General features: G+C 33.4%; 4 protein-coding genes, 1 non-coding gene and 1 pseudogene across 5 annotated transcripts; 3 read left to right on the top strand and 3 right to left on the bottom strand.

Moving 5' to 3' along the window:
- Positions 1–2,942: 2,942 nt before the first annotated feature.
- On the bottom strand, positions 2,943–6,751 carry LOC126663498 (uncharacterized). Its single transcript, XM_050356428.1, has 5 exons — positions 6,157–6,751; positions 5,643–6,053; positions 4,869–5,423; positions 4,552–4,684; positions 2,943–3,239 (listed from the first exon to the last, which is right to left on the bottom strand). Exons 1-4 carry the CDS (start codon positions 6,601–6,603, stop codon positions 4,553–4,555), a joined length of 1,545 nt encoding a protein of 514 aa, XP_050212385.1. The 5' UTR covers positions 6,604–6,751; the 3' UTR covers positions 2,943–3,239; position 4,552.
- Positions 6,752–8,176: 1,425 nt separating this feature from the next.
- TRNAE-CUC (transfer RNA glutamic acid (anticodon CUC)) lies at positions 8,177–8,249 on the bottom strand. The gene has a single exon. It is a non-coding gene; the product is annotated as a tRNA-Glu (tRNA).
- A 106-nt stretch (positions 8,250–8,355) lies between these two features.
- On the top strand, positions 8,356–11,996 carry LOC126656303 (zinc finger protein GIS2). Its single transcript, XM_050350840.1, has 4 exons — positions 8,356–8,478; positions 9,720–9,941; positions 11,055–11,147; positions 11,241–11,996. Exons 2-4 carry the CDS (start codon positions 9,799–9,801, stop codon positions 11,785–11,787), a joined length of 783 nt encoding a protein of 260 aa, XP_050206797.1. The 5' UTR covers positions 8,356–8,478; positions 9,720–9,798; the 3' UTR covers positions 11,788–11,996.
- Positions 11,997–12,245: 249 nt separating this feature from the next.
- On the top strand, positions 12,246–17,146 carry LOC126656294 (uncharacterized; annotated as a pseudogene).
- Positions 17,147–17,941: 795 nt separating this feature from the next.
- LOC126656311 (putative glycine-rich cell wall structural protein 1) lies at positions 17,942–19,325 on the top strand. Its single transcript, XM_050350851.2, has one exon. It carries the CDS (start codon positions 18,449–18,451, stop codon positions 19,034–19,036), a length of 588 nt encoding a protein of 195 aa, XP_050206808.1. The 5' UTR covers positions 17,942–18,448; the 3' UTR covers positions 19,037–19,325.
- A 5,088-nt stretch (positions 19,326–24,413) lies between these two features.
- On the bottom strand, positions 24,414–25,810 carry LOC126685794 (B-box zinc finger protein 21-like). Its single transcript, XM_050379789.2, has 3 exons — positions 25,483–25,810; positions 24,989–25,414; positions 24,414–24,872 (listed from the first exon to the last, which is right to left on the bottom strand). The coding sequence occupies exons 1-3, from the start codon at positions 25,666–25,668 to the stop codon at positions 24,621–24,623; spliced, it is 864 nt and encodes a 287-aa protein (XP_050235746.1). The 5' UTR covers positions 25,669–25,810; the 3' UTR covers positions 24,414–24,620.
- Positions 25,811–26,469: the final 659 nt, after the last annotated feature.

Genomic DNA, 26,469 nt, shown 5'->3' with positions numbered 1-26,469 from the left:
TTTGAATAATTAAAAAAGAACAAATAGTAATATATTAAGGTTAGTGATAAAGCCAATAATCGTGCCAACATCAATTTGATAGATTAATGCTGCTACCATGACAACTAAAATCTTCCTTATAATAATGTTAAAAGAACTGTCATAATAAAAGTCACCCACTTGTTCCCATCATTACCCAAGCCAACATAAAACTTAGTTTAATATGCAAGTAATCATTTTATTTTTGAGTTATTAGGTCAAAACTATGATTACAAGAACAATTCTCTCACTTAAAGGCCGTTCCATTACATATTACAAGGTTTGGTTATGCTTTTAATGTATTTCCCCTCTTTTCCATGAGCAAATAGGTACTCTGCCGCCTGACTATTAATGCATCAAAGTTTTCCAGGCATTATTGATTAAGCCTAATATTTTTTTTTAAAGGATTATGATAAAAGAATCTAAAATTTTAAAAATATTTATAAAAATATCCGTAGATTTTTTTCATTTACAAAAATATCGACTAATTTAAAATTATTTATAAAATTACAAAAAAATGAAAATTATTTACAAAAATACGATGTGTATAATTTCGGTATATTAAAACTATAAACCAGAGAATTTAAAAATAGTATTTGGTTTGTTATTGGTATAAAATCAGTATACTTTCGGTATATCGATAATGTTTTTTTAGTTGATAGCATGTACATTTTTTTATATGTATTTTTCACTATAGTTGGTAATGAACTAGAGAATGTATATTGTTGGTACAATTTTGGTATATTGTTAATTTAATTTTTAGTATATGATGTGTAATTTTTATCTAATATAAAAAAATTCAGTATATTTTGATGTGTATACTCTTGGTATACTGTTGGTATAATTTTGGTATATTATTAGTTTAATTTTTATTATACGATTTGATGTAATTTTGGTAAATTTTTTATTTAAGATTAATAAAATATCAGTATGTTGTGATGTGTATAATATTGGTATAATGTCTGTACACTTTTAGTTTATTACTATACTGCTATTATACCAACAATATACACCATATGTTTATAATTATTTTCATTTTTTTGGTAAATGGTGTAATTTCCCCTTTAAAAAACTCCAACTTTGTAGCCCATTTTCAATCATACTCCGACGTTGACAGTTAGTCAATTTTAAATGCACATTCAAAAATTAGTTTATCTTAGTAAAATAAATTATTTTAAAAAAATAAAATCACATTTAAACTTATTTAATTTAGCAATAACTATCTTGAAGTATTTTTTTTAATGAATTGTACTATAGTAAATGAAAGTATCTAGAATTATTAATTACTCAAGTAAGAAATAACTAAGAGCCTATATTACCAACGAGCTGTAACTCAAATGGTATTAGCGCTGGACAACAAACTGTTAGGGTCGTGGGTTCAAATTCTCTCACAAGCGCTCCCACTTCCCCAATTATAAAAAAAAAAACCTATATTTATGAAATAAAATAGTGTTAATTAGTTTCCAGATCTACTACTAGTATCAAGTTACTTAAGGCTAATTGCTAAAAAAAAATTGAATTTCAGAATATTTTACAATTACAACACAAATTTTAATTTAACAAAATTTATCAATAATTTTTATTTTTTGACAAATTGAAACACCAAATAATTTTCCGATGAAAAAAACTATGATGTGGCTGGTGGAAGAATAATGTATATTAGGACGTCCATATTAGTGATTTCAACGAAAAATAGCTCGGTACCGATTTGCCAAATATGAAAATCTAGGACTTATTTTGCCAAGTTTTTAAGTTCGTGTTGCAATTGCAAAACACGCTAAAGTTCATTGTTTAATTTACATTTAACCCTTTTACTTAAATATTGTAATATAAATTTTAACAATAACCTATATTTCTCATCTTTTTAATATATAATAGATTATCTTTTTTTTTTAAATTCATCACATTTCATAAAAACGAATCCGACCAGTTAAATTTATAAGAAATTCGGAAAGTTCAATAGATTATTTTATATTACTAATATCTCTGCTGCTGCGCGGAATAGATGTTCTCTTTTATTACCATTCTAAAAGGGAGCTGGTAATTAAATATTAGCAATTTGAGCAAAATGGGCAAGAGATGCATGTAAGGAATTATTTTCCAATTTCTCACGGTACCAGTGAGTCGGTAACCAGGATTTCGCTCATTGAATTACATGCAAGAAATGTGCATATCACACTCTGGGTGTGAAACAAAACAAATTTTAATCAGACTACTATTTCTAGCCAAATCAAGAATTATTGATCTCCTAATTTGTCATAAATACCCGCATTATTTATTTTTATTGTTCAAAAATTAGTTTACAGTACAAGCATTGTTAGAGCAGCTTGAAGGTTTTTAACTCCGGGAAAAGCTCAAGTGCAAGGCGAAGTATGCAAAGCACATCATAAACATGACAGTATTGAATAAAAAGTCAGTTGAGAACATATTGAGCATGACATTGTTGATTATAATAATACAGCTGCTAATGATACAATTAGTATCATCTTCAAGGTTGCCACCAACTTCATCGCCATCATCTGTTCTGTTCCAGCAAGTCAAGGAGCAGGAGTACGGACAAGGGGATGAATTTGAGTCGGAAGTTAGAGAGGAAGACTACGGCTACTGGGATCCATCGCCTGGATCTGGGGGAGGATATTACTCGCCTATTCCCCATGGAGAAATATCCTGAATAATGATTCTTCTCATATACAAGGAGGTTATGTTTTGCATGGTAGCAATGTAATTCTACAATTCTGTTTTAAATTTTCTAAGAGTATGTTTCAAATTTTTGTCAATTCACCAGGTTTGATTGTCTTCTTCATTATTATGTTTAGGCTGCTGTTTTTTTTTCTCTTTTTTCCTCATCCCAAAAATCAACCTTACTTTTATGGCGGAGTTGAAGTATGCATATAATAAAATAGTTGCATAGAATCACAAATAACTAGAGCCGAAAGTAATTTCACATTATAAGCGTCTTGGCGAAAATGATGGCCATAGGCTTCAGAACAATTTCTTGCCTAATGTATATATAACATTACAAAAAACCACCTTTTTTTCTTCAGAGGTAAAGCAGCAAAACTTGATACCCGAGCATTTAAATGATAGGCAGTATAACTTTATGCTTTGCCAGGCAAATCATGTAACAATTTTTGCTCTCCTTTAGTTGAGGTCGGAAACATCGAGTGTCATTCAGGACATATCATCTAAAAACAAGTACAATACTCGGATCTCCAAATTACCTATTCACAAAAAAGTAAGAGCAGAAAAATTAAATTTACTTAATTTTGCCTTAAAAGGGAAAAGAAGGTAATAAAGAGTTGAGCAAAATCAGGGGATAAAAAGGGTAAAAATGCAATAACATTTGAATAAGGGCAACCAAGTTTTATTATATCATCTCAACTATGCTACTAGGTGAGACACCGAGCATCAACCATTTGTGAGTTGAATAATGTTCAAAGTTGATTCACTCTACCTAAATCTCAAAAAGTGTCCACAAAGCCTCCAATCCCTTACCAGTTCTAAATGTCTGCAATCTATTTAACTTGAGTACACAGCAAGCACAGAGGATTACAAAAGCTATGGCCCGAGTCTGTTCATTCTCCAGAATGATGTTAGGGTATGACAGACTTTTCTCATTGCAGTCCTATGCAGTAGATTGAACGACGTGATTTTCAATACACCTAAGGCCATGTTTGGTTCACGGAATGGAATAGCATGGAATAGAATAGAATAGCTACTCCATAAGGAATGTAATAGCCATTCTTTACTTTTTGAAAGGAGTACTTATTCCACAAAATCATGGAATAGCAGTTCTATGGAATACCTATACCATGAACCAAAGCAAAGAATTGTTCTATACGGCAATAACTATTCCATTCCACATCTATTCCATGAACCAAACATGGCCTAAAGGTAATTTAAAACATAATGCTAATAATAACATGCAAAAACCAATATTTAATTCTTTTATATCTAGTAGGCTTATAAGTATCAACCCACCATGGATAAAAATAATATCAAAATCAAGGGATTATGGAATTTTCGTTAAGAAAGTGAGAAATCCCAAAGTCGATGTAGGTCAAGACTAGGTTAAACAAAGAATCTCAGGAGTTCCAAAACGCACACATCTAAGGTAATCAAGCTAAAGACTGAACGCATGAATAGACATCTTTGCTGCCTGATTGCTTTTGCACTTCTATGTTATCTTTTTAGTTTTCAAGCATGATGGAGATCCAGGATGCAAAAGGAGACGACAGTTTCGAAGCTCCTACAAAAATTGGCCTTAGCCAAGACCCAAAAATTGAAAACATGGATAACCTGTGCTATCTGATTGTGCTTTGCATCCTTACATTATGTTCTCTTTCTTTTCAATTTTCAATCTCCTCAAGAGGATGCTATCATCAGCATCTCCTGTTTCTATTTGGTTCTATTAAAATAAGTGAACTAGAAAATAGAATTCAAGAAACTAAAAAAAGCCCTTTTTTAAACATCTTCTTTGCTGTGACCAATTCTATAAAAACAATAAGCTAATTAAACAACCAAGATACTTACATTACATAAGCCGAATAGAAGATGGCCCAGCTATGGCTGCAATTCTTTGAGCATGTTGTGCTTCACCCCGATAGAGTTCCTTGATCTCTTTCTTCATACGTCTAGCTTCACTTCTTTCCTTCTTTACGGCAGCCTGCATACAAAATTTTAATGTCATAATTGAAGTTCAAACAGATCAAACAACTAGAAGAGCACATATAACTAAGTACCATTCTTCAGAGGGCCTATAATTGACTAATTCATTCTTGGGGGTACGTCACAATGCAGTACATGTACTAACTAACAGAAATAGTTCAACCAAACAGCAAAGTACACACCTTTCGCTCTTTCTTCTCCTCCTTCGACTCCAGGCCATGTTGCTTTCTCTTCAGTGGCTCATTCTTCAACTCAGGAACATCCTTCACCTTTTCTGCACCAGACTTTTTACCATGAGGCAAGAAATCAATAGGAAGCCTCTCTTTTCCATGAAGGGTTATTACTTGACCATTGGCATTCAAGGCTCTAGAGACAGTTTCAGCTAATAACTTCTTTCTAGCAGTTATTGGAGCATCAATTTTAGCAGGATGGTTATCAAGATTTGAATACGTGGAAACAATAGTTTCACAATCCCACTGTTCTGATTCATCACTACTTTCTTCTACAACAACAACATCTGCATCCCCATCCTCGTTTTCATATTTTTCTGCATATTCTACACAGCGATGAGTGATATCCTTTGATGGAACCTCATAATTTCCATCAATATCAATATCATCTATTGCACGTTTAGTAAGAACATTCCCAAGCCTATTTGCAAGAGATTCATCTTCTTCAGCATAATAACCGCCATAATCATCATCTTCATCCTCTGTGCCATATTCTTGACGTTCAAGCTGCAGTTCATTGTTTTTTATTTAAAAGCAAACTAAATTAAAAAAACAGATTATTGGATAAATGGCTAATATATGGGGTCGAAATCATGAAAAAAAATATGTTAATACTGGATAAAAGACTAAAAGTAACCCTATAGTAGGAACCAATTACGAAATCTAACTACATTGAATTCAAATAAATAGTATACGATAATGTTTAAAGAAACAAAACAACCTCACCAGATCAAATTGCTCATCCAGAAAACGAGGAACTCGCTGCTGCTCAGCAGTAAATTTATTCTCCATTTCTGTTTCTTTCTTTACACTGTCATTACATATAGCAGTTCCTTGATTCGCAGAAGACACACATTCTTTGGCTTTATCAATTAAATTCAACTTATTAACTATATCCACCTCCAGCGCATCATCACCGTCGGCGACGTTTGCACGAACAACAAAATCCTCCTCCAAGTCCTCGACATCAGAGCCAAACCGTGACAAATCACTATCATCAAGCATTGCAGCTACTTCAGGATCAAATGCTTTTTGAACCTTGACACCAACACTCCTTGACGCTACGCTGTAAATTGACTTATCATTAGTATCATCGCTTTTCACCTCCGGAACTCGCACTCTCGAAGCATCATAAGCCTAACATCAAGTCACATACAAAAATAATCATTTTCACTATAAAACCTCTAAACGATAAAACAAACTTTTACAGGGTTTTCATGTCAAAAACTAATAATAATACCTTGATATCATGAGGAATGAGATCAAAATTAGCTTTAGGGTTTTGATAATAAAAAGAGCCACCGCCAGTGTTTTTAATCTCTCTTAAGTGAAATAAATAATTATAGCCGTCATCAGGAAACCCTAATTCCAAATTTTCTTTCCTCACATCCTCAGGCAGCTGCTCCGCCTCTGCAGTAGGAGCTCCGAAAACATTCAAATTATGACCGTCGTCGCCATCGGAATCTTCAGGGGCGTCGGCGAAGATGGAATTAGTATCTTCCGCTCTTCCGTTAGGGTTATCTTCATGATTAAAGCTGTCGACAGAGTACTGATGATTGTTGTCGATTCGGACGAAAACCCGGTCACTGCCTGGTGTTTCGCTGTAATTCGGGTCGGATGAGTCGCGTGCGAATAATTGAAATGTTGCGGATTTTTTCTTGTCTATGAATTTCTTCTTCCTGCCCATCGTGTTTTCGATTAGGTAGTGATTATTGAAGTTATAAAAAGTGGAGACTGGATACTGAGGAATGGGATGTTTTATAAACCCTACACTGTTGCAGATGTGTATAAACCCTAGATAATCTTTTCAAAGCTTGCAGATCAAAGGGTTACTTAATTGTATTTTTTAAGTAATTTTTTTATATGACATAGAAAATTACATTAATTTAATTAATAATTGTTCATTTTTGCCCTTCAGCTTTTAAAAAAATATTGACTACGTCCAAACTTGTAGCTTTTTTATACAATTATGTTAATTATTTTCAATCAATAACTTGTAGTCAAATTTGTGTATTTTTTCAAATTGTTAAGTTTCATTAAATTGAATTTGAAACAGTTATATTTGTAAGATATTCGCAATAAAAATAAAAATTAAATCTGATGATGACTTGACATGAAACAAACAAATTATGCTAAATTGCGCCATGTGATTCGCATTAATATACACTTATGAAAAAAAAATCAGTTATTTTTTCAATAAATAACTGATTTTTAACATCTTATTTAACCACCATCTAACGAACCCTTTATAAAAAAGGACGATAAAAAGGCAAAGCCTATTATAACGTTTTTGTACTTTCTATTTATTCTTTATTCATCCATATGCGTTTTTATTTTTTTACTTGATCCTTATATTTTTTCAAAACAATTGTATAAAAGTTATTAAGGATGTTGCATCATGAATGTCAATTCTTCACTATTTTCTCGTTATTTTGCCGCTTCTAGCTGCAAGGAAGCAGCGAGATGTAGCGGAAGCGAGGACTTGCAAGTTTTACAGCCATAGGTTTAGAAGGTTATGCTTGAGGCAAAAATGAAAGATTTTTTTGGAAGTTGTTGTCAAGGTTGTTGTCAATGTTTTTATCGTTGTTACTTTTTCCAATTGACATTGCTAGTTTTGTCATGCCGTTGCAGATGTAAACATTATTACGTTGAAGAAAGTAGGGAATTTTTTTGATTATGATGGAAAGTTTATCATTATCGATATAAGAAGAATTATGTATACTATTAATAAAATTTGAAAAGAAAAATAAAAGCTAATTACAGGAGCATGATTTTAGTTGTTTTTGTTGGTTTGAATTATATTATAGTTGATTGTGGTGAACAAAACACACAGCAATGTCGGTGTGATCTTTAATTTGTTAAAATTATTCACAAACGACTTTTTTTAAAATGAATATTTATAATTTTTAGTGGGCTAGTTACTAATACATTAGTTCTTTTATGTTTTTATATCAAAATTTAAAACAAAAAAAGAGAAATAGTTTTATTGTGTATAAAAGAAAGAAAGAGGAAGAGTTGAGTATAAGTTGAATTGACCGGAAGAGATGCTACAAACTTAAGCCACCTACAGATTTCCATCCAACTAAGGATGTTATAATCAAAAATTGGGTAAATTAAGGGCCTATAAGAAAATAAATTTACCATAAGAGCTTTTTGAATAAAACTGGTTAAGTTCAGGGGTTTCAAAAAAGGTTTTGCCAATAGCAAATTTACAAGGGTTGGAAAAAAATTGCTTGAAAATGAAGATAAAAAAAAAAGTATTCCGTTGCCGGGACTTGAACCCGGGTCTTTCGGGTGAGAGCCGAATATCCTGACCAACTAGACTACAACGGATTGATGTGAGTCATAATACAAGTTTTAATTATATACATAAATAATGTAATTGAGATCGAGTTTTTTTTTTGAAGCTAAAATAGAGAAACTGGTGGTGTATTTGGATTTACCGAGTCGCGGTTAACAAAACCTTATAAACACGCCTCATTTTCCTTTCAAGTGGAGCAATTCACAAATCTATTTCCTTCCTCTCTGACTAAAGCTTCCACTTCACGAGACCACTCACTAGGTATGTAATTTCTTGATTTTACTGGTTCCACATCCAACTCTACTTTAATTACATTTCATCAATATGGAAATCTTTCCTGCTGCCTAGGTTTTTTTCTCATCTGTTAGTTTACATGAAACTTGACGGATTTTAGGGGCTTAATTTTTTTCTATGTTCTTTTAGAATTCGCAATTCAATTATCGTAAGTCTTTGCTGTTATTGTTTTGTCCCTCACATTTTTACGACTACGGTACTGTTTTATTTTTTGGAACATGCTTTTTTTTTTCTTTGTATTTGTATGGAATAGTATATGCATTAATTAATCATTATTTTTATGTTGCGAGGAATAATATCTTGGTAATCTTTTTGCTCTTTTTAGTGTCTCCAGTTTTCTTGAGTAACAGATTCCTTCTTCAATTTAATTTATTTCAGATTCGGTAATGTTGCGATGAGGTCACAGTAATTGATGCTCCTAATTTTTTTTGTTAATTTAATAATGCAGACCTTAATTAGGTTCACATTGATGTGCCGCCGTTGCAGTTTTTATATGCTTGCTTGGAATTGATGCTCCTAATTTCCTTATATAATTTGAAATAGTAGTAGCTTGTTATTATGGCCTGTGTGCGTTTAGATGACTGCATTGAATAGTTTCCAATTTGGATCCTTATTAGTAGCTTGTTACTTTAACCTAAGATGAGAAGTTATGTTTGATTAGAAAGGATTTGCGTTGTGTGGTTATTGCATGTGTACATGTCTACTTTTCATTTGATGGTTTGTTCGGAGAAACCTGATATAATAGATATTTTCAGTCTTCGAAAAACACATATGGATACACACCTGCTCATATCATGAACTTCTGGGTTTAAGGTTGTGTTTCAATTCTTGAATTGGTTCCTCTATGAAACTATTTTGCTTTGGAAAAGGCCATTTCTCATGTTGAAGGGCTTGTTACATTGTTGGGATCTTTCACAAACTAAAATAAGCCTTCTTGCCAACACCGAAACTTAAACTGGGGTACTGACTGCGACTCCTTGTTTTGAAGGGCTTCATAATTCTCCATTGATGCATCGTCTGCATTTTAGAAATGTGTCTTGTATGTTTACGTGGTATGGTTTGGGATGTAGTGATGTTTTCTTTGACTGGTGGTTGTGGACAAGGATTGTTTTTGCGTATGTTGGAATTTGGTGTATGTTTGAAGGTTATAGTTGGAGTACGAGGTGAGCCAATGGGGATAATATAAGGTGTAATGAATATGTTGACAGGAAAGCTGCAGTAGCTGTGGAGTATTGGTGTGTCTTGTGGATCACTGGTTGTTGAAAGGTAAATTTGGAGGTTCTGGAGATGAGTTCACGAAGCAGGAGTCTTAGCAGGAGCAGGAGTATGAGCCGGAGCAGGAGCAGGAGCCCTCGAGATCGCAGAATTCGATCTCGACGTAGTTCTTATCGTGATGCCCCTTATAGGAGAGAGACACATCGTGGTTTCAGGTTACTTGGTCTTCATTGAGTTCTTAACATCTTTTGGTTTGTTTTCTTTAAATATTTGCAGCTAAGTACATCATTAGAAAGTGTTGTCTCTGTGCATTTACTTTGGTGATAACCTAGATGCCCAATGAGCATCTTGTGTGAATTTTTCCATGAGAAGGCTTATTGGGGATTGCTTATGGGTTGCATCGATGCAGCCTACCTTATGACATCGCTGCAGCCTATCTTATGACATCACAGCAGTCTATGGTATCCTTACCATGGATGTGAAAATTTGTTTGTTACCAATTTATGCCTTTAGAATATGCACCCACCATGGTCACATTGAAGGATTACTTTTGACTTCTATTGTTTATATTGGAAAATCTTTAACTGAAGTTTCCGGTAAATGTCCCCTTGTTCCTTGTGACAAAGTCATTCAGTTGTCTGAAATGACTCTTACTTCCCGTTAGTAATTACAGAGGCTTCTCAAGCAGCCAATGTTCTTACGTTATCAATGATAGATGATATGAAGTGATCTCCAAGATGTCATCTTGGGATCTATTATGATCTTTTGGGATGCAAATGAAATATAGTGCACTGCTCTAATTGGTAATCGAGTGTGTGGTTTATTGTGGTGTACGCACATTTTTCTGAAATATTATTTTCAAGAAACTAAAGAAGGAAACTTGTGGATATTGATAATTGATTTTGCTTGTTTATCTTGGAGAAAGGTTCTGAGCTAATACATTGCAATATTTTTGTTGCTTTTTGTGAATGCCCTGACCATGATCTTTGCTTCTTGTCCTGGCAGTGAATTTGCTTTCTTCTCGTTTGGTTAGGATAGTGTTAAGCTTTTCTAAACAGTACCCAGATAACTTGATTGTTTTATAGTCTGAAGATGTGTTTTTGCATGCATGTTGCCATGAACCTTCTCATGGATTATAATTCCTGGTGGATGTTTTTTGAAATGGATGGAAGTTAATGAACTCCCATGTGTTTAAAGAAACTACTTCATGGAAATTTAATATTCTTCAAATCAAGAAAGCTGAAATTACGGTTGTATTTAGACTATAAAGACACTCTTTTATTCTTTTTTTTTTTCCTAATGTTTTTGTATTTTTTGTATTGCTCCAGCCAAAGCAGCTTATGCAATAACTGCAAACGCCCTGGTCATTTTGCAAGAGAATGTCCCAATGTATCTGTGTGCAACAATTGTGCTCTTCCTGGGTAATGGTCCTTTAAAATGTCCTATTTCCTAGTTGCCTTTTATTCCAACGCATTGAGAAAGCATTACAATTATGTTCATCCTATGTTTTTCAGGCACATTGCATCGGAGTGCACCACTCAATTGCGGTGTTGGAACTGTCGAGAACCTGGGCATATGGCCAGCAACTGTCCTAACGAAGGAATTTGTCATTCATGTGGAAAGTCAGGGCATCGTGCCAGAGACTGCTCAAATTCTGAAACGCCAACTGCAGACTTGAGGTTATGCAACAATTGCTTTAAGCCGGGGCATCTTGCTGCTCAATGTTCAAACGATAAAGCATGTAAGAACTGCAGGAGAACAGGCCACATAGCACGTGATTGTTCGAATGAGCCTGTGTGCAACATATGCAACATAGCTGGGCATGTTGCAAGGCAATGCCCGAAGGGTGATAATCATTCAGAGAGGGGTGGTTGGGGTAATAGGAACAGTGGTTATCGTGATGTGGTCTGTCGGACCTGCAACCAGGTAGGTCACATGAGCAGGGATTGTATGGGAATGGCACCACCAATGATCATTTGCCATAACTGCGGAGGCAGAGGCCATATGGCATTTGAGTGTCCGTCGGGGAGAATTATGGACCGTGGATTCCGGAGGTACTGATGCTTCAGAAATTAGTCATGTTTGGATTCGATTATGGAAATTGGATTATGGTTTTGTATTAAATTGTGATGTTTCTTTTTAGTACCTATTGCTTCTTTTGTGAGAAAATACTCTCCTGGTAGTGTTACATATCATAATCATATGCCAACTTTTCTGGTTTGTGTGTTCACTCATATTTGACAGATTACTATTTTAAGAATCTTTTTTTATTGGCTCTGCGTATAAATTCCCGGGTATTGGTTCTAAGAGTCGAGCCATACCGATCTGTAATTGGGTGCTGAATTGATTGTTGTCTCAAATGCTTTTGTACGAAATAAGGCTGCCCTGATGTAAGGTGCAAATGAATTAAACATAAAAAGATAAAATTAGACATTTTGCATTTTTCTGAGCTAGGGAATAATAATGGTAATATTTGCAGGAAAAAAAAAGTTTTTTTTAGAATAATAAAATAAAAAGGCAAAGTAAATGTAAAGCCTAGTATGCTGCCTGTGAGGGACTAAATACCGTTTCTTTCCCGCGGAAATGATGCGACTTTGAATAAGTAAAAGGTTTCAGGCTTTGAAAGAGTCATTCAAATTTTAGATTCCAGAATAAAGAGTTCAGATGCCTTTATACAAATGAGGTAGTAAACTTTCAATTTCTAAAAGTAAAATAAAAAATGGAAACGTCGATCCTAACTCCGACTCAGAAGTACGCAGCGGCAGCTCTGTTCTCACTGGCACTTCACCACTCTCAAATTCACCAGACGCGACCTTCAAATTCTCTTCAGTCTTTAAATGATGAGCCGATGGGAGGAGTTATAAGCTTTGCTGATAAAATCTCCGTCTCCGACAATCCTCACCTTTGGATCCATGAAAAATCAGGCTTGCTTTTGCCTGTTCTCCGGTAAATTCAAACAACCTAAATAGCTTTGGTGCATTCAAAACAATTAAAAGAAATTTTAGGGTTCTTAATTTGTATCAGAATGTATGTACAGCTTGCTTGGCGTTGACGATCAAGCTTGGGATGGGTTGAAGGAGACTGCTGGTTCTTCTTCGCAAGTCAGGCATCATGTTGCAGCGGTAATTTTTGTTTTTTTTTGTGGAAAAGCTTAAATCTCTTGGTGCTTGACATTGTTTTTTTCTGTGATTTGATTAATTAGATAAGCTTATATTTCATTCTTTTATTATTATTATTCAAACACTAATGTTATCACAGTTCTTGAAATTACTGTCAGAGGATAGTGAGGGTTCTGCAGAAAGAACAGATAAGGAGCTTGCTTTAACAAATGCTGTTGATGCTACTGCTCTTAGCTTGGGAACCAATGCTGTTTCTTCTAATGATGCCTCTGGTTTGAATCAGGAATTTTTTAACTGTTCAAATAAACATACACTTGATTATATTGTTAGGATTGAGATGGATTTGATCTGTGTATGACTGCAGAAAACCATCAATTAACAGAGAGTGAAGCTTCTGATAAAGCTATGGAAGAGCGAAACTTACTCACTTACCATAGGAGAGTAACGGTTCTTTATGAACTTCTTTCTGCTTGTATCGTAGACAATAATGAAGCCGACAAAAAAGACCTCCAGCTAAAAATGGGCTATGATGCTCGCCATCGTGTGGCTCTACGATTGTTGGCTACATGGCTCAACATTCAATGGACTGAAATGGTTTGTTTAATTTCACCATTTACTCGCAAGAATGTTTTGACTTGATTTGTTTATGTGATTAGATGCAGCTCTTTAATAAAAAAGAAGCCTAATGACTGTTGTAAACCTTGCTTGTCGATTGTCCATAAATATTTACTATCTGATCCATGTTTTGTGTCCTTGGACTATTCCCCTTTTGCAGGAAGCCATGGAAATAATGGCTGCTTTCTCTCTAATGGATTTAGTGAAGAAGGACAGCGGTAAGGAAGATAAAACTGTAATTGCAGAAAGCACTTTGGATAAGGTGAAGCGTGGAGGCGTAGTTACTGCAGCTGCTTTAACTGGAGGAGCTGTGATGGCCCTTACCGGCGGTATTGAATTTGAATTATTTATTTCTTCTTCTTTAATTATTTTTTGGAATCCCATTACAAATATATATGCACCTTTGCAGCCCTTGCTGCTCCAGCAATTGCAGGGGGATTGGGTGCAATGGCTCCTGCACTTGGCAGTATAATCCCTGTGGTTGGAGCTGGTGGATTTGCTGCAGCAGCTAGTGCTACAGGATCTTTTGCTGGTTCTGTTGCTGTTGCTGCATCATTTGGAGGTAAAGTGCCAGGGTCTTCTATTCATTTTTTAATGCTAATATAGTTTCTGTACTAAAGTTTATGAATATCAGTTAGTATAGTTTATGATTGCTTTGCACATTTTGTCTTCTAGCTGCTGGAGCTGGCCTTACAGGGAGTAAAATGGCAAGAAGAATTGGCGGTCTAGAAGAGTTTGAATTTAACCAAATTGGAGAAAATCCTTCCGGAGGCGTGAGTTATACTATCCATTTTATTGATTCACATAGCTCTTTAGACGGAAATAGAGGGGAAGCTCTACTATAGCAGTTTTCACACTTACATGTTCAATTATATGTTCAAGGTCTTTATTTATGGAAGATTTTCTAAATATTCAATGAATTTGATATTTGTTTTGACTGTTTTCCTTGACAGCGGCTAGCAGTTGCAATCTTGATCTCTGGACTTATCTTTATGGAAGAAGATTTTATGGCACCATGGGAAGATTGTAACAATAACTTGGAGAGGTAAAGTTGCAAAAATTAGTGCCTTTAGAATGGAATTGAACACTCATATTCTCAATTCTCGAGTAATTGTCCAATTGTTTAGAGAGGTTGAATAACCTGCTTTTCATGGTACCTTGAGTTTCTCTTTCTGTCTACAATGTGAAACAGTATGCTAACTTGGTTTCTTGTTCATTTCCATTAATCTACAACGGAATTCTGCTTCTCTCTCTACCTTATTTCTGTAGCCATCTACATGGCGCATTTCTGTGAAAATTTGAAAACTTAAAATGATACTTAAATGCTGCTAGTAACTAAAACAGTTGTTCTTCTGATAAATGGAACTGTATTGAACTTAAAAGAAAAGCAAGATATACAATCGAACTAGCACACCAGTCATTTCGTAACTTTTTCATTTGACTTGATAGAATGGTAGATGAAAGATGAATGATGAAAGATTCATTTATAATAAGGACCCTTGAAGCTTATTGTCGGGCTAACAATGATCTATGAATTATCCTTTAATTCTTTCATAACTGTTTACACTACATTTGTTGTCATAATCAGTGATCTACAAGTTTGAATTGTCCATTGACATAATTGCACAATATATGTAGGTATGCCCTAAGGTGGGAGTCTAACAATTTAACTGCATTGAGCACTGCGATACAGGATTGGCTTGCTTCAAGTAAATTTTGTGATTATCATTTTTCTGTAATCGAAAGTAGCCATTTTTCTGATGGAATCTGTTGCGTCTGTTTCAGAAATTGCAGTGCAGCTGATGACACAAGGTGCCATGTTGACTGTACTAAGCAGTCTCTTAACTGCTCTGGCTTTTCCTGCTGCACTACTGACTGCAACTGATGTTATAGACAGCAAATGGGCGATTGCAATAGACAGGTTTGTATTATAGACTAATTACTGTGACAAATTTTAGTTGCAACATCCTGATTTGTGTAGATTAGCAACTTTCATTGTCCTAAACATTATGTTTTCCAGTTTTTATTCCATATTGTGCAATATGGTCTTTTGAAATGATTGTACTTGCATCTGAATGTTCTACTTAGGCCTGCAATTTTTGCACATCTAACTTCTCTCTCCTTCTCAAATCCATTTGTATTTTCAGATCTGATAAAGCTGGAAAGCTGCTTGCTGAGGTGTTGCTGAAGGGGTTACATGGGAACAGGTATTTTAATCATCTGTAACTAAAATGAATAAAAAAACTGTTGCATTATATGTGGTTTGAATTAGTTGTTTGACATTCTTTTGCATGTTTCAGACCTGTAACACTCATAGGGTACTCACTTGGGGCTCGTGTAATTTTCAAATGTCTCCAGAGTTTGGCTGAATCTGGAGGAGAAAATGGTTAGATTTTTAACCTGTTTCATTATTTGTTCTTGATGGATTATATTGACCACTGGTAAGAACTTCAAATCCATTGTTCTAGCTGGAATTGTGGAAAGAGTTGTTCTTCTCGGAGCACCAGTTTCAATAAACAACGAAAAATGGGAGGATGCCAGGAAGGTACTATTAACAATTTTGTTGAAAACATCTCTCTGCTTATTTTTAGTTGTAAAGATCTATTATTAACTGTTATTCTTTGGCAGATGGTGGCTGGTAGATTTATCAATGCCTATTCTACAAATGATTGGATACTTGGGATCGCTTTCCGTGCCAAGTACGTGCAATTTCATAATTCATACCATTGGCTTGCATAGAGGAATTTAAGAAATTTAAAATCCATCAGAACATTCAATGCAATTGATACTGTGCTACGAAAACAAATCTGAAAGAAGCAAGTTTGGTAGGGTGATTCACAATCTTCATTTTACATAAGGATCATCCATGGCAGTGTATAATTTTGGTCTTATAATAAATATAGCTCGGCTTTTGGACCTTAAATTCTTCATCAATTCTAAGGGGATTTACAAGTTTTTGTGTGTGCAGTTTACTTTCCCAAGGATTAGCAGGAATTCAACCTGTTGATATTCCTGGAATTGAGAATGTAAGTGAATTTTTTCAGTTTGTTTACAAGAAACTGCTTTATCTAATTACTAGATTAATCGACTAATCCAATTCTGATTGTCGTCGGCCGTGCAGGTTGATGTGACTCAATTTATTGAAGGTCACTCTTCATATGTTAGCAAGACAAAAGATATTTTAGATCAACTTGAGCCGGACAATTATTACCCTGATTTCAAGAACGCGCAAGCCAAAGTCCAGGTAGATAAAACCTCTGGAACTTAGTTCTCAAGTTTATTGAATTAAGTCCTTTTTGTCACTTTATATCTCTGCATACCACTGGCCATCTTATTTCTATCAATCTGAGAGGAAGAAATATCATACAGAGGCTTGTCATTTTTGATAACTAGCAAAAAGCTGCAATAGTGCAGCTTCTTTTTTCCCTTTTTCTATTTCTAAATGCCTTTTGGTAGAGCTAATAAGAATTAATTAAACACTGACTTACTACATTCAATGTTTTGATGTTTTGATCTCTATTATGTAGTAGGAAAATTGTTTTTTGTTTTTGTTTTCGAACACAAGAATATGTCTGCAACAGAAATAATCATCTGCAATCAGCAATAGCATGTTCCTGTTTCGGATATATATATATTAGGATCATCTGAAGTTCTAATGAACATGAGAGGTCAAATCTATTTGTCAATACACCTTTTCATAAAAAGAAGATTATACATTAGTGTGCTGGTTTGTTTAAATGATTATTATTATAAAAAAAGAAGATTCAAATCTTTTCATTCATTATCAATTACAATAAAACTTTAAATTTTAGGGAAAAGGGTCATTTATGCCCCTATTTTGACTTATAAATGAGACGGTAGGGGCTTGTTTGTCAAAATTGGAGGGCCTGTTTGTTCATTTTTTAAGACGTTAGGGGCATATTTGAACCTTTCCGGACGTTAAGAGCTTACTTGATCCTCGAGTCAAACGTTAAGGGCATAAATGACCCTTTTCCCTAAATTTTATAATTATATCCAACTTGTAAGTTTGTTGCAATTGTATTTAATTTCGATTTGAAATTAACTTACGTGGCATACATGTAGGGCGTAGTTGGACTATATTAGACCTGCCAAAAATAGAAACTAACAGGTTTTAATAGATAAACATTGTTTTTTTTTTTCAAGTGAATAATTTGGCTGGAATAGGTAAGAAAAATGGTTACAGGATATGTTTTTTCTAATAACACAGTCCATCTAGGCAGTTAATTGTCTTGTCTTGTCATGCGCATCAATTTAAATTCAAACAGAAATTGAGATATAATTGCAGCAAACATAAAAGGTTGGGGTATAATAATAAAAATTAAAAAGTTTGGTTGTAATTGATAGTGAAGAGAAAGTTTTGGATTCAAATAATCATTAGGTCTTTTCAAAATATTAGGATATATTGGAAGCATATGATGAGACCAACATATAAGGAATCAATTTGAATACATTTGCAAGGAACATCATATACAGCATGCAGGTAAAATCAAACTACTCCCACCATCCCTACGCTCTGCATCTTCCTGCTCACACTTCACTCTCAAAACGTTAATTCCAAGCAAAACACAACCAAATAGCAACCCACATTGTTAAAAATTTACAAACTCCGTATTATTCTACGTGTTGAACTGGGTTCACAAGTAATTGCAAACAAAATTAATCTCTTTATCTAATTTTAAAACAGTAACTTAATCTGCAATAAATAGTAGTTATGGCTGAACAATATTGAAGTCATATGAATATCAACTAACATATCCCTCGGCCAGCAAAATTAGTGGGTGCGTTCGGCAGAGTAGCTTGTGGGGACAAAAGTGTGCTTTAAGGAATGCTTTTTTTTTTTCCTTTTTGCAAGAGAGGTTTGTTATTGGTTTACTTCAAACTTTAGATCATATGTTGGGGTCCAAAATCTAGTTGGCAAAGGATTATTTATTTATATATAAAGCACCACACAGCCACTGTAAGTGCGTATGGAGATGGAGGCAGTAGTTATGACAAGAAGCTTATGGTTTCTGCTGTTTCTGTCAATGGCAGTAGTTGACATTAGAGGAGATGATGTCAGAAATGGCACTACTGCTCAACTTAATGCCACTTCTGTAGCTCAAGATAATAATAGTAATGTACAAGGACTAATAGGTCATCTTAACAACACTTCTAATTACACTAAAGTTGTGCTCAACAAGAAAAGATATCGAGGAGGCGGCGGCGGCGGAGGAGGTGGAGGAGGTGGTGGGGGTGGAGGAAGGTTTGGATGGGGATGGGGTGGTGGAGGTGGGGGTGGGGGTGGAGGTGGTGGAGGTGGATGGGGATGGGGAGGAGGTGGTGGTGGTTTTTATAAATGGGGATGTGGCAGAGGGAATGGAAAAGGAGGAGGTGGTGGTGGTGGTGGTAGAGGTGGTGGGGGGAGAGACAAGGAAGAATATAAGATTGGAGAGTACGCAGAATGCATGGGAAATGGAAGGTGCAAATGGATGAGATTGGATTGTCCGCTTCACTGCGGAGGAAAATGTTTTTATGATTGCAGACATATGTGTAAGGCTCATTGTCGACGTTCTTGAATTGCTAATCAATGCTTCCTCTTCCCTTCTAACACCAAATTAATCCACAATATCTCATTTGATGATTAATTATGAAACAGTTGCCCCTTCTTTATAAAATTTCTTGGGGATTTGGTTCATTTTTTGCACTCTCATTTAGGAGTTGTGTGTGCTTTGATTTGATGTGTTCATTGTTTTGATGGTAACTCTTAGTCTTAGCAAGAGTTTCAGTTAACTTGTTGCTCAATTGTATTCCACGTTTGACCTTTTATGCTATATGGATTATGGATCCTTACAATATTTATAGTAAGTTACTATGTTCATTTTTTCTTATTAGAGAAAAAGATGGGTTCTATGAGCTGAACTAATTTTATTACTCTCTATTTTTACAAAAATTTCAACTGTGTATCAATCACTATATCAAACTCGACCTTTTTTTGATATCATGCATATAATTCGATCATAAAGAAATTGGCTTAGCGGATGAATAGTCAAAACACAAATAAAAGGTGAAACATTTTTGTTAGTGAAAGAATTGCCAAAAATATTACAATTTTGTATTTTGAAGATAATATATTATCTCGAGAAACAATTGATTTTAAAAAAAAGATTTATTAGAATATATCCTCAAAATTTTAAAAATGGAGGCATAAAAATCATTAATATGGTTTCATTAAAAGCATAATTGAAATTTTTTTAATGTAAGAGTTAAGGATATATTCACATTTTTTTAGTTTTTTTTTTTTTGTCAAAAGTTGATGTTTCGATGGGCTAAGGCTGGGACTAAGAGTTGGGTTTTGGCACTACTGATGCTGAATTCACTGACTAAAATAAAAATTCTCAACTGCCAGGATTCGATAATCTCATAAGTTAACCATACGCTACAGAGGTATTTATGACATGCCTGTTGAAACATCCATTTTCATAAGGGTTGATCTTCAAACATTCATGAAAATTCCTTCCATGCTTTATATTGTACACCATGTTTTGCATAATATATACACCTATTAAGAGAAACTTTTAAGTTGATTCGGTTTACCACGTCATCCGTGGACTAACTTATTACATTATGACATGTTATTAGAATAGTGATCGTAATTTTGGTTATTACTATTTTACACTTTTGAATAGTAATATTAGGATAGTGCCATTATTTTAATGACGTGTCATAATGTGATAGATTTAGTACATAGATAACGTGGTAGGCTGAGTCTACCTGAATTTCTCCACTTATTAAATATTCTTTTCAAATAATTTTCTGAAAGAAAAATGAGATAATATAAAAAATAAAAATATAAAAATTTGAGGATAAGTTTTATTAGATATAAAGTAAATTTCATATTTATATTTCATATATATGTGAAATTTACTGTAATAAAATTATGATATAGTATATATAATGCCATGAATATTGTATATGATGAATTCCACTTTTTTTTTAATATAAAGGTGTTTTAGATTTTCATTTGAATCAGATAGGTTTCTTACAATAAATAAAAATTTTATTTTAAATTTTAAACAATTGCAAACATGATAAATTTCACCTTTCTATTCCTCTTTACTTCCCTTTATACAAATAATGATATGTTTAGAAGAATATCAATGAATTTGATTATTTCGGATAATGGTATTATATTTTGATGACGAGAAAATCTCCGGTAGAGACTAACCACCCTTTTGAGGCGGAGTCCGACCACCTGAGTAAATCTTCAGAGAAGCTAGATTCCACATCCACTACTGAAACTTCTCACTTAATACGGATTTTTTTAACAATCCATGCACAAATGCTTCCAACAACTCATCTACTACTAGTAATTTTAATATTAATGTCAAAGTTGTAAGACTTTAAGCTAAATGGTTCATATGATACACATGTAACCGAGAGTCAACGTAAAAACATTTGAAAATGAGGTTAAATGCAAAAGCATGGGAAGAATGGCACTCAATACTTAATTTGGAAACATCACTTCCCAGTTCCAAGTTTGTTGGTTCAACCGTTCAAGGCTCATCCATCTTTATCAAGATTATCATCTTTTTTCCCCACTTTTTTGAAAAAAATTCCTTTTACAATACTGTTTATACTTGTCTATTATTTTTGAGAGAGAATACTTATATACTTTTAGATATGTACCAAATAATAAATAATAGACTTAATTGGTTAAAAAATTCGGAACTTTTATCCCCTTTCCAGTCCTATTCTGACATTGAATTTATCAATTTTACCCTATTTTATATTTTTTCATTTCAATTGTACACTAAAATATAAAATTGACCTTTATTTGACAAAAGTTCATAAAAATTCTTTAAAAATGATCAATTTAATATAAAAAGTTAATTTATTGAAAAGAAATTGATTTAAAGATTTTTTTTAAACTTTTACCATTTAAAAAAATGTCAATTTTATATTTTAGAGTACAATTGTAATGAAAAAATATAAAATATGATAAAATTAACTGATTTACAACGTCAGGATAGGATTGAAAAGGGGATGAAAGGTCGGAATTTTTTAAGACATTAGCTCAAATAATATGTGTCAACTATTCAACTGCAAAATATAAACTACTAATTCTGAGTATAAACACTTAAATTCAATTACATATTTTATATGGATTTTTTTTTTATAATTAGAGAGGGGGGAGTGAGACTGGAACATGAGATCTCTTACCAAGATGCATGTGGCTATTACCACCGTACTATAAGAGCACTGACTACGGATTGTATTATATACATTTGGAAACTTTTTAAATTGAGAGTTTTAAAATTTATAGATTCTAGCAAATTTTACGGATTTTACATTTACAGAATGTGAAATTCATAATTTAAGACCTTACCGCTTGAATTGAATATACAATTAATGAGCTTATAAAAATAATTTTAAAATAACAAAATAATATAACAACTCATCGCTTTTATAGGTGGATGGATTTTATCCAGAAAAGAAAAAGTTGAACGTTGGTAAATTTTTTGAGCTTATATATTCTCATAATTTTTATATTAAATTTTTAAATTCTCAATTAGAACATGTCTTGAAGTAGACAAAAATAGCTGAGAAAACCAATTTAAATAAGGAGAAACTTGCTTCTGACTGAGATTTTCAATCTAGAATGAGGTAGTGCGAACGTAGACAAACTATGTTATTAGGATTGAAGTTCCCATGAGGCACTGAAAGTTAGAAATTAAAAAAACAAAAACAAAGCAGCAGTGAGCGGTGATAATAAACCAATGTCAGCATAAAGTGTTGAAGTGAAGTCGAACGATCGATATCTTAAACAGTATCATAGGGGGATTTATAAGCCCAACCATACATTGTTGGATTATTTTTTTTTTAGATCAAATGATATGTTATTTGACTTTTTTAATTGACTCAATTTTCTTTTATAAAATTCTTTAATCCCTTTTAAAATAATTATTCAGCCCTTACCGGTCTCGGAAAATTTAAAATCAAGGTTCGTTCGGCTACTTTTTTTAGATCGAACCACGTATTGTTTGACTTTTCAAAAAAAAATTATACCAAACGACATGTTGGTTATAAGATTTTTAAAATATAATTATTCATTCATTTTTAAAATAATTATTCACTCATTGATTTTAAAATTTTTAAAACCGAAAAGAACTACCGTACCACCTCGTCCCATCCTAATTATGGGACTGCTCGTACCCTAACCCTACTACATCTACTTCCTATCTGTCTTCCTTGCTGAATTGGGAGCTTCATTCCTAGACAACACTGTCCACATTTGGTACTTAAACCCCCTACATTCTCTAATGCATCATATTCATCCATCATTTCAATATGATACAACTATAATTTTGAAAATATAGTCCACAAGTTTATGTGTTAGAATCAATTGGGTCCAATTTCATCTATACATATGTAAAATATTATTATTCTTTATTTCAGCTTATATCTATTTGATATGATTTTTTTAAAATACACTTTATTTGATTCTTATTGTTCAAATTAGATCTATTTGATCCAGCAGGCACAAATTTATATACATGAATGGTTAACTTATTTTTAAGTAGCTAATAATTAGTCTCTTGGATGTAGATGGGTGTTAAATTATAAATCTAAAGCATCCATAAAAGTAAACCTCCACCTCTAAACTGCATCGTGCTAATCATTTCAATACTCTTCAATTCTCCACAACATTTAATCAACATAATACAAAGTTAAAAAGTTATGTTAATATTCTAAAAATAGAATCTATTATTAGCTATAAATAGATAAGTGGGCGGCAGTGAAATAATTGCTGGGGATGAAGTTAAATAGATTTGACAAATTGATGGGCTGTCCCCACCAAGGAACTTGTGCATCAAACATGGCATCACTATTGCTCCATACCTAGCTATCTTTCCTTATCTCATCTTTCATAATGCACTCCTCATTTTCTGGGTTTCTCTATATTCTCAATCTCAATACTTCACAATTGGCTGTATGTATACTTCTAGTTTATTTTTATTTAAGTTTTAGTACTTAATATTTTTTTTATAACAAGGTAGAAATTGTATTTAGTTAAACCAAATGTGATTACATACATTAGAAATGTTAAGAAATTATGAAACCAATCTTATATATCTGGCAAAGAACGAGATATCTTCATAAAAGAGTGGGCTGCAATGCTCGCAGATCATCCAACAAATTTAAAATATAAATTACATAATTACTTGGCTAAAATGGAACAATCATCGATAAGTAAATTTGTTTTAGCTTGAAGCGGTAATCTAATGTCCTTGATGACCTCTAAAACATCTGATTACAATATAATATTTGAGTATTCTTTCAACCAACTCAAACATTCTCTTATTTATAGCAATGCTTTTTTCTGCTCTTGGAGAAGAAATGCCCCTGAACTTTCAGATCATTGCTTGCTTAATCATACATTTATTGTTCCATACCACACAAACAGCACTGATGCCCCTAGTTAATTCGTTTAGCTAGAATAGTTTAGGTTGATTAGCTAAAAACAATTAGTTTAGTAGGATGAGAGTTGTAAAAATCCGGTTAATCGAATTCATTTAATATTTTATACTACTTAATAATTTTTAACATTATTTTTATACATTAACTAATTTAGTTAAATCGATTTTGATTAAAATTTATAGTTTAATATGTTCGCTTAAAGAGATACAATAATTCAATTTTAATTTAGAATCGAGGTTTTATATTGCCCCTACTTATAATTTCCAATTTCTCTAATGCTCGTAAGAAGTAGAAAAACAGAGGCAGTTTATGAATCCCTAATATGGTGCATATAGAGATAAATTTATAGTGAATTTAGAATTAGATGAAAGTTAAGTCCGGACTGTCGAAATATCACATATGAACTAGAAGTTAAATCCCGACTGAAAATTATTATGATTTTGCCATGAAAATATAAAACATAAAAGGAAAAGATAAACTCAAATCAGTTTATTCATATTTACAAAAACATGTCAGTGCTTACGAGGCACAAGCAAATAAAACAAGAAACAAAACACTGAAATCATATTAAAAGAAGAAAAACAGATACTAAAAGATTTAGGACCACATCAAAATTACAAAGCATAAGGCTTTGTTCTTGGTAACTAACAATTAATTAAACTCATAGAACATGTATTGGTACTACCAGAATGACCTAGATCTCTTGCACTGAGGACTTATCTGAGGAACAGTAAATGCATCATCACTCCATCTTGATCTGTTGTTAGCTTTATCACTTGCAGTTTCTTTTGTTGCTTTCATACCAATCTGACCACCCATTTCTTGAATTGGATGCCCTCGAGGAACCCAAATTCCCATATTTTCCGAGCCGAATGGGCTCATGCTAGCTCCACTATCGTCTCCACCAAATTGTAATATCTCATTATTATCAAACTATAATCAAGAAACGAATACCAATTAAAAAAGATGAGATCCAAGAAAGTGTGGAAGATAAACCAATTAAAGAAAATGCAATAAACAATAAAGAAACCAAATATATATTTCGAAACCTTATTGAAAGCGCAAGGAGTAGAAGGGAAATCAAGAAAATCCTCAACGTGCCATCCAGGAAGTGTCTCCATCAAGTATTCTGATATACTGCTAACTGATGAATTACCAAATCCTTCGCTTATGACCAGATTATCCTGCCCCTTGTTCGCCGCTGTATTGATCGGCGGTAAGTTCTTGATAACTGCCGAGTTTGAAGATGGGGTTTTAGCAGTTGAAGGTGGCTGCTGAGACTTGGAATCAAGAACATGATTACTGCTGGAGGAAGTTATCGGCATATAGGCGGCGGCGGTGGCGGAGAGTTTAGCTCCGGTAAGAAGAAACCTGTTATGTTTTTGGGTATGCTCGTTTGCTTTATGAATGGGAGCATCACAGTCTCTGCAAAGAATCGCTCTATCTTGTTGACAAAACAAGAAAGCCCGCTTCTCCTATACCAAATTAATAAATTAAGACTGTTCTTAATCAAGAAAGGGGATTGAAACATTAATTAATTTACCTGGCATATATCGCAAAGAGGGAAGGATTTAGCGGAAGGATGAATAAGAGAGAAACGGTGGTGTTTAGAGGCGAGCTTATTAGCGTGATGGACGCGGTGGTCGCAGGTGTCGCACAGAGCTGCCTCGTCGGCGGTGCAGTAGACGGATGCCTCGTCTTTACTACAAACGTCGCACTGGATCTTCATCTAGTTTGAAATTTGGTCAGACAAAATAAGAAGAGAGTGAAAGGAAAGGAGAGAAACAGAGAGGGGAGATGATATATAGTATAGAGGAGTGAAATGCGTATTACTATTAGTAGACTGGTAGTCGTTTTTTAACAGTTTCATGCTCTTTTTATCGAATGTGGGTAAGGTCGATAACATTTGTTTATTAATAAGTATTTCTGATAGTTTCCTCAATAATTGATTGTGTCAAGTTACATAACTGAGGCTGTTATACAAAAAAAAATTATGGATAAAGAAGCTAATATTTTTTTTAAAAAAATAAACATCCATCTTCCACTTTTATTAAGCAAAACTTTTAATCTCTCGATTTTTTTAATTGTCCATTTAACCAAAAAATTATATAGTGAGTGTTTTGTCTTACATTATAAAAATAAATATTAATATATCCATATTAACTAATAAATGCGTTTGCAAATTACCTCATAAAGTCATTTATTAAGAAGAGATAAATTTATAATATAATAGCTAAAATCACATTAAAATTCTAAAAGAATAAAATAATTAGAGACAAATATATTTGATTAAATAGACAATTAAAAAAAAAACAGAAAGAGCATTTAGGCCACATATATATAATGTATTTTTAAAGGAGGAGAGCTTTTTTTTAGTGTGTTAGTGATGTGTTTTTGTGCCTGATTTCTAAATCCTAATGAATTGAAATTTTTAAGAATTTAATTTCTTGGTGTGTTTTGTGATTCGATTGAGTTTTTCAAAGTGTTTATATTAGTATAGACATTTTATTTTATGTTAAGTCATCCAATT

The sequence above is a fragment of the Mercurialis annua genome, linkage group LG1-X (assembly GCF_937616625.2).
Source record: "Mercurialis annua linkage group LG1-X, ddMerAnnu1.2, whole genome shotgun sequence".
In the NCBI taxonomy this organism is placed as follows: Eukaryota; Viridiplantae; Streptophyta; class Magnoliopsida; order Malpighiales; family Euphorbiaceae; genus Mercurialis; species Mercurialis annua.
The sequence above is the reverse complement of the archived record's forward strand: the minus strand, read 5'-3'. Positions and strand labels throughout refer to the sequence as shown.

Coding starts and splice junctions, on each gene's coding strand:
- LOC126663498 (XM_050356428.1), bottom strand. CDS start 6,603: ATGGGCAGGAAGAAGAAATTCATAGACAAGAAAAAATCCGCAACATTT. Junction 6,054..6,156: donor TCATTCCTCATGATATCAAG/GTATTATTATTA, acceptor ACTTGATGTTAG/GCTTATGATGCTTCGAGAGT. Junction 5,424..5,642: donor TGGATGAGCAATTTGATCTG/GTGAGGTTGTTT, acceptor AATGAACTGCAG/CTTGAACGTCAAGAATATGG.
- LOC126685794 (XM_050379789.2), bottom strand. CDS start 25,668: ATGAAGATCCAGTGCGACGTTTGTAGTAAAGACGAGGCATCCGTCTAC. Junction 25,415..25,482: donor CTCTTTGCGATATATGCCAG/GTAAATTAATTA, acceptor AATTTGGTATAG/GAGAAGCGGGCTTTCTTGTT. Junction 24,873..24,988: donor CTCCTTGCGCTTTCAATAAG/GTTTCGAAATAT, acceptor TCTTGATTATAG/TTTGATAATAATGAGATATT.
- LOC126656303 (XM_050350840.1), top strand. CDS start 9,799: ATGAGTTCACGAAGCAGGAGTCTTAGCAGGAGCAGGAGTATGAGCCGG. Junction 9,942..11,054: donor GAGACACATCGTGGTTTCAG/GTTACTTGGTCT, acceptor GTATTGCTCCAG/CCAAAGCAGCTTATGCAATA. Junction 11,148..11,240: donor AACAATTGTGCTCTTCCTGG/GTAATGGTCCTT, acceptor TATGTTTTTCAG/GCACATTGCATCGGAGTGCA.
- LOC126656311 (XM_050350851.2), top strand. CDS start 18,449: ATGGAGATGGAGGCAGTAGTTATGACAAGAAGCTTATGGTTTCTGCTG.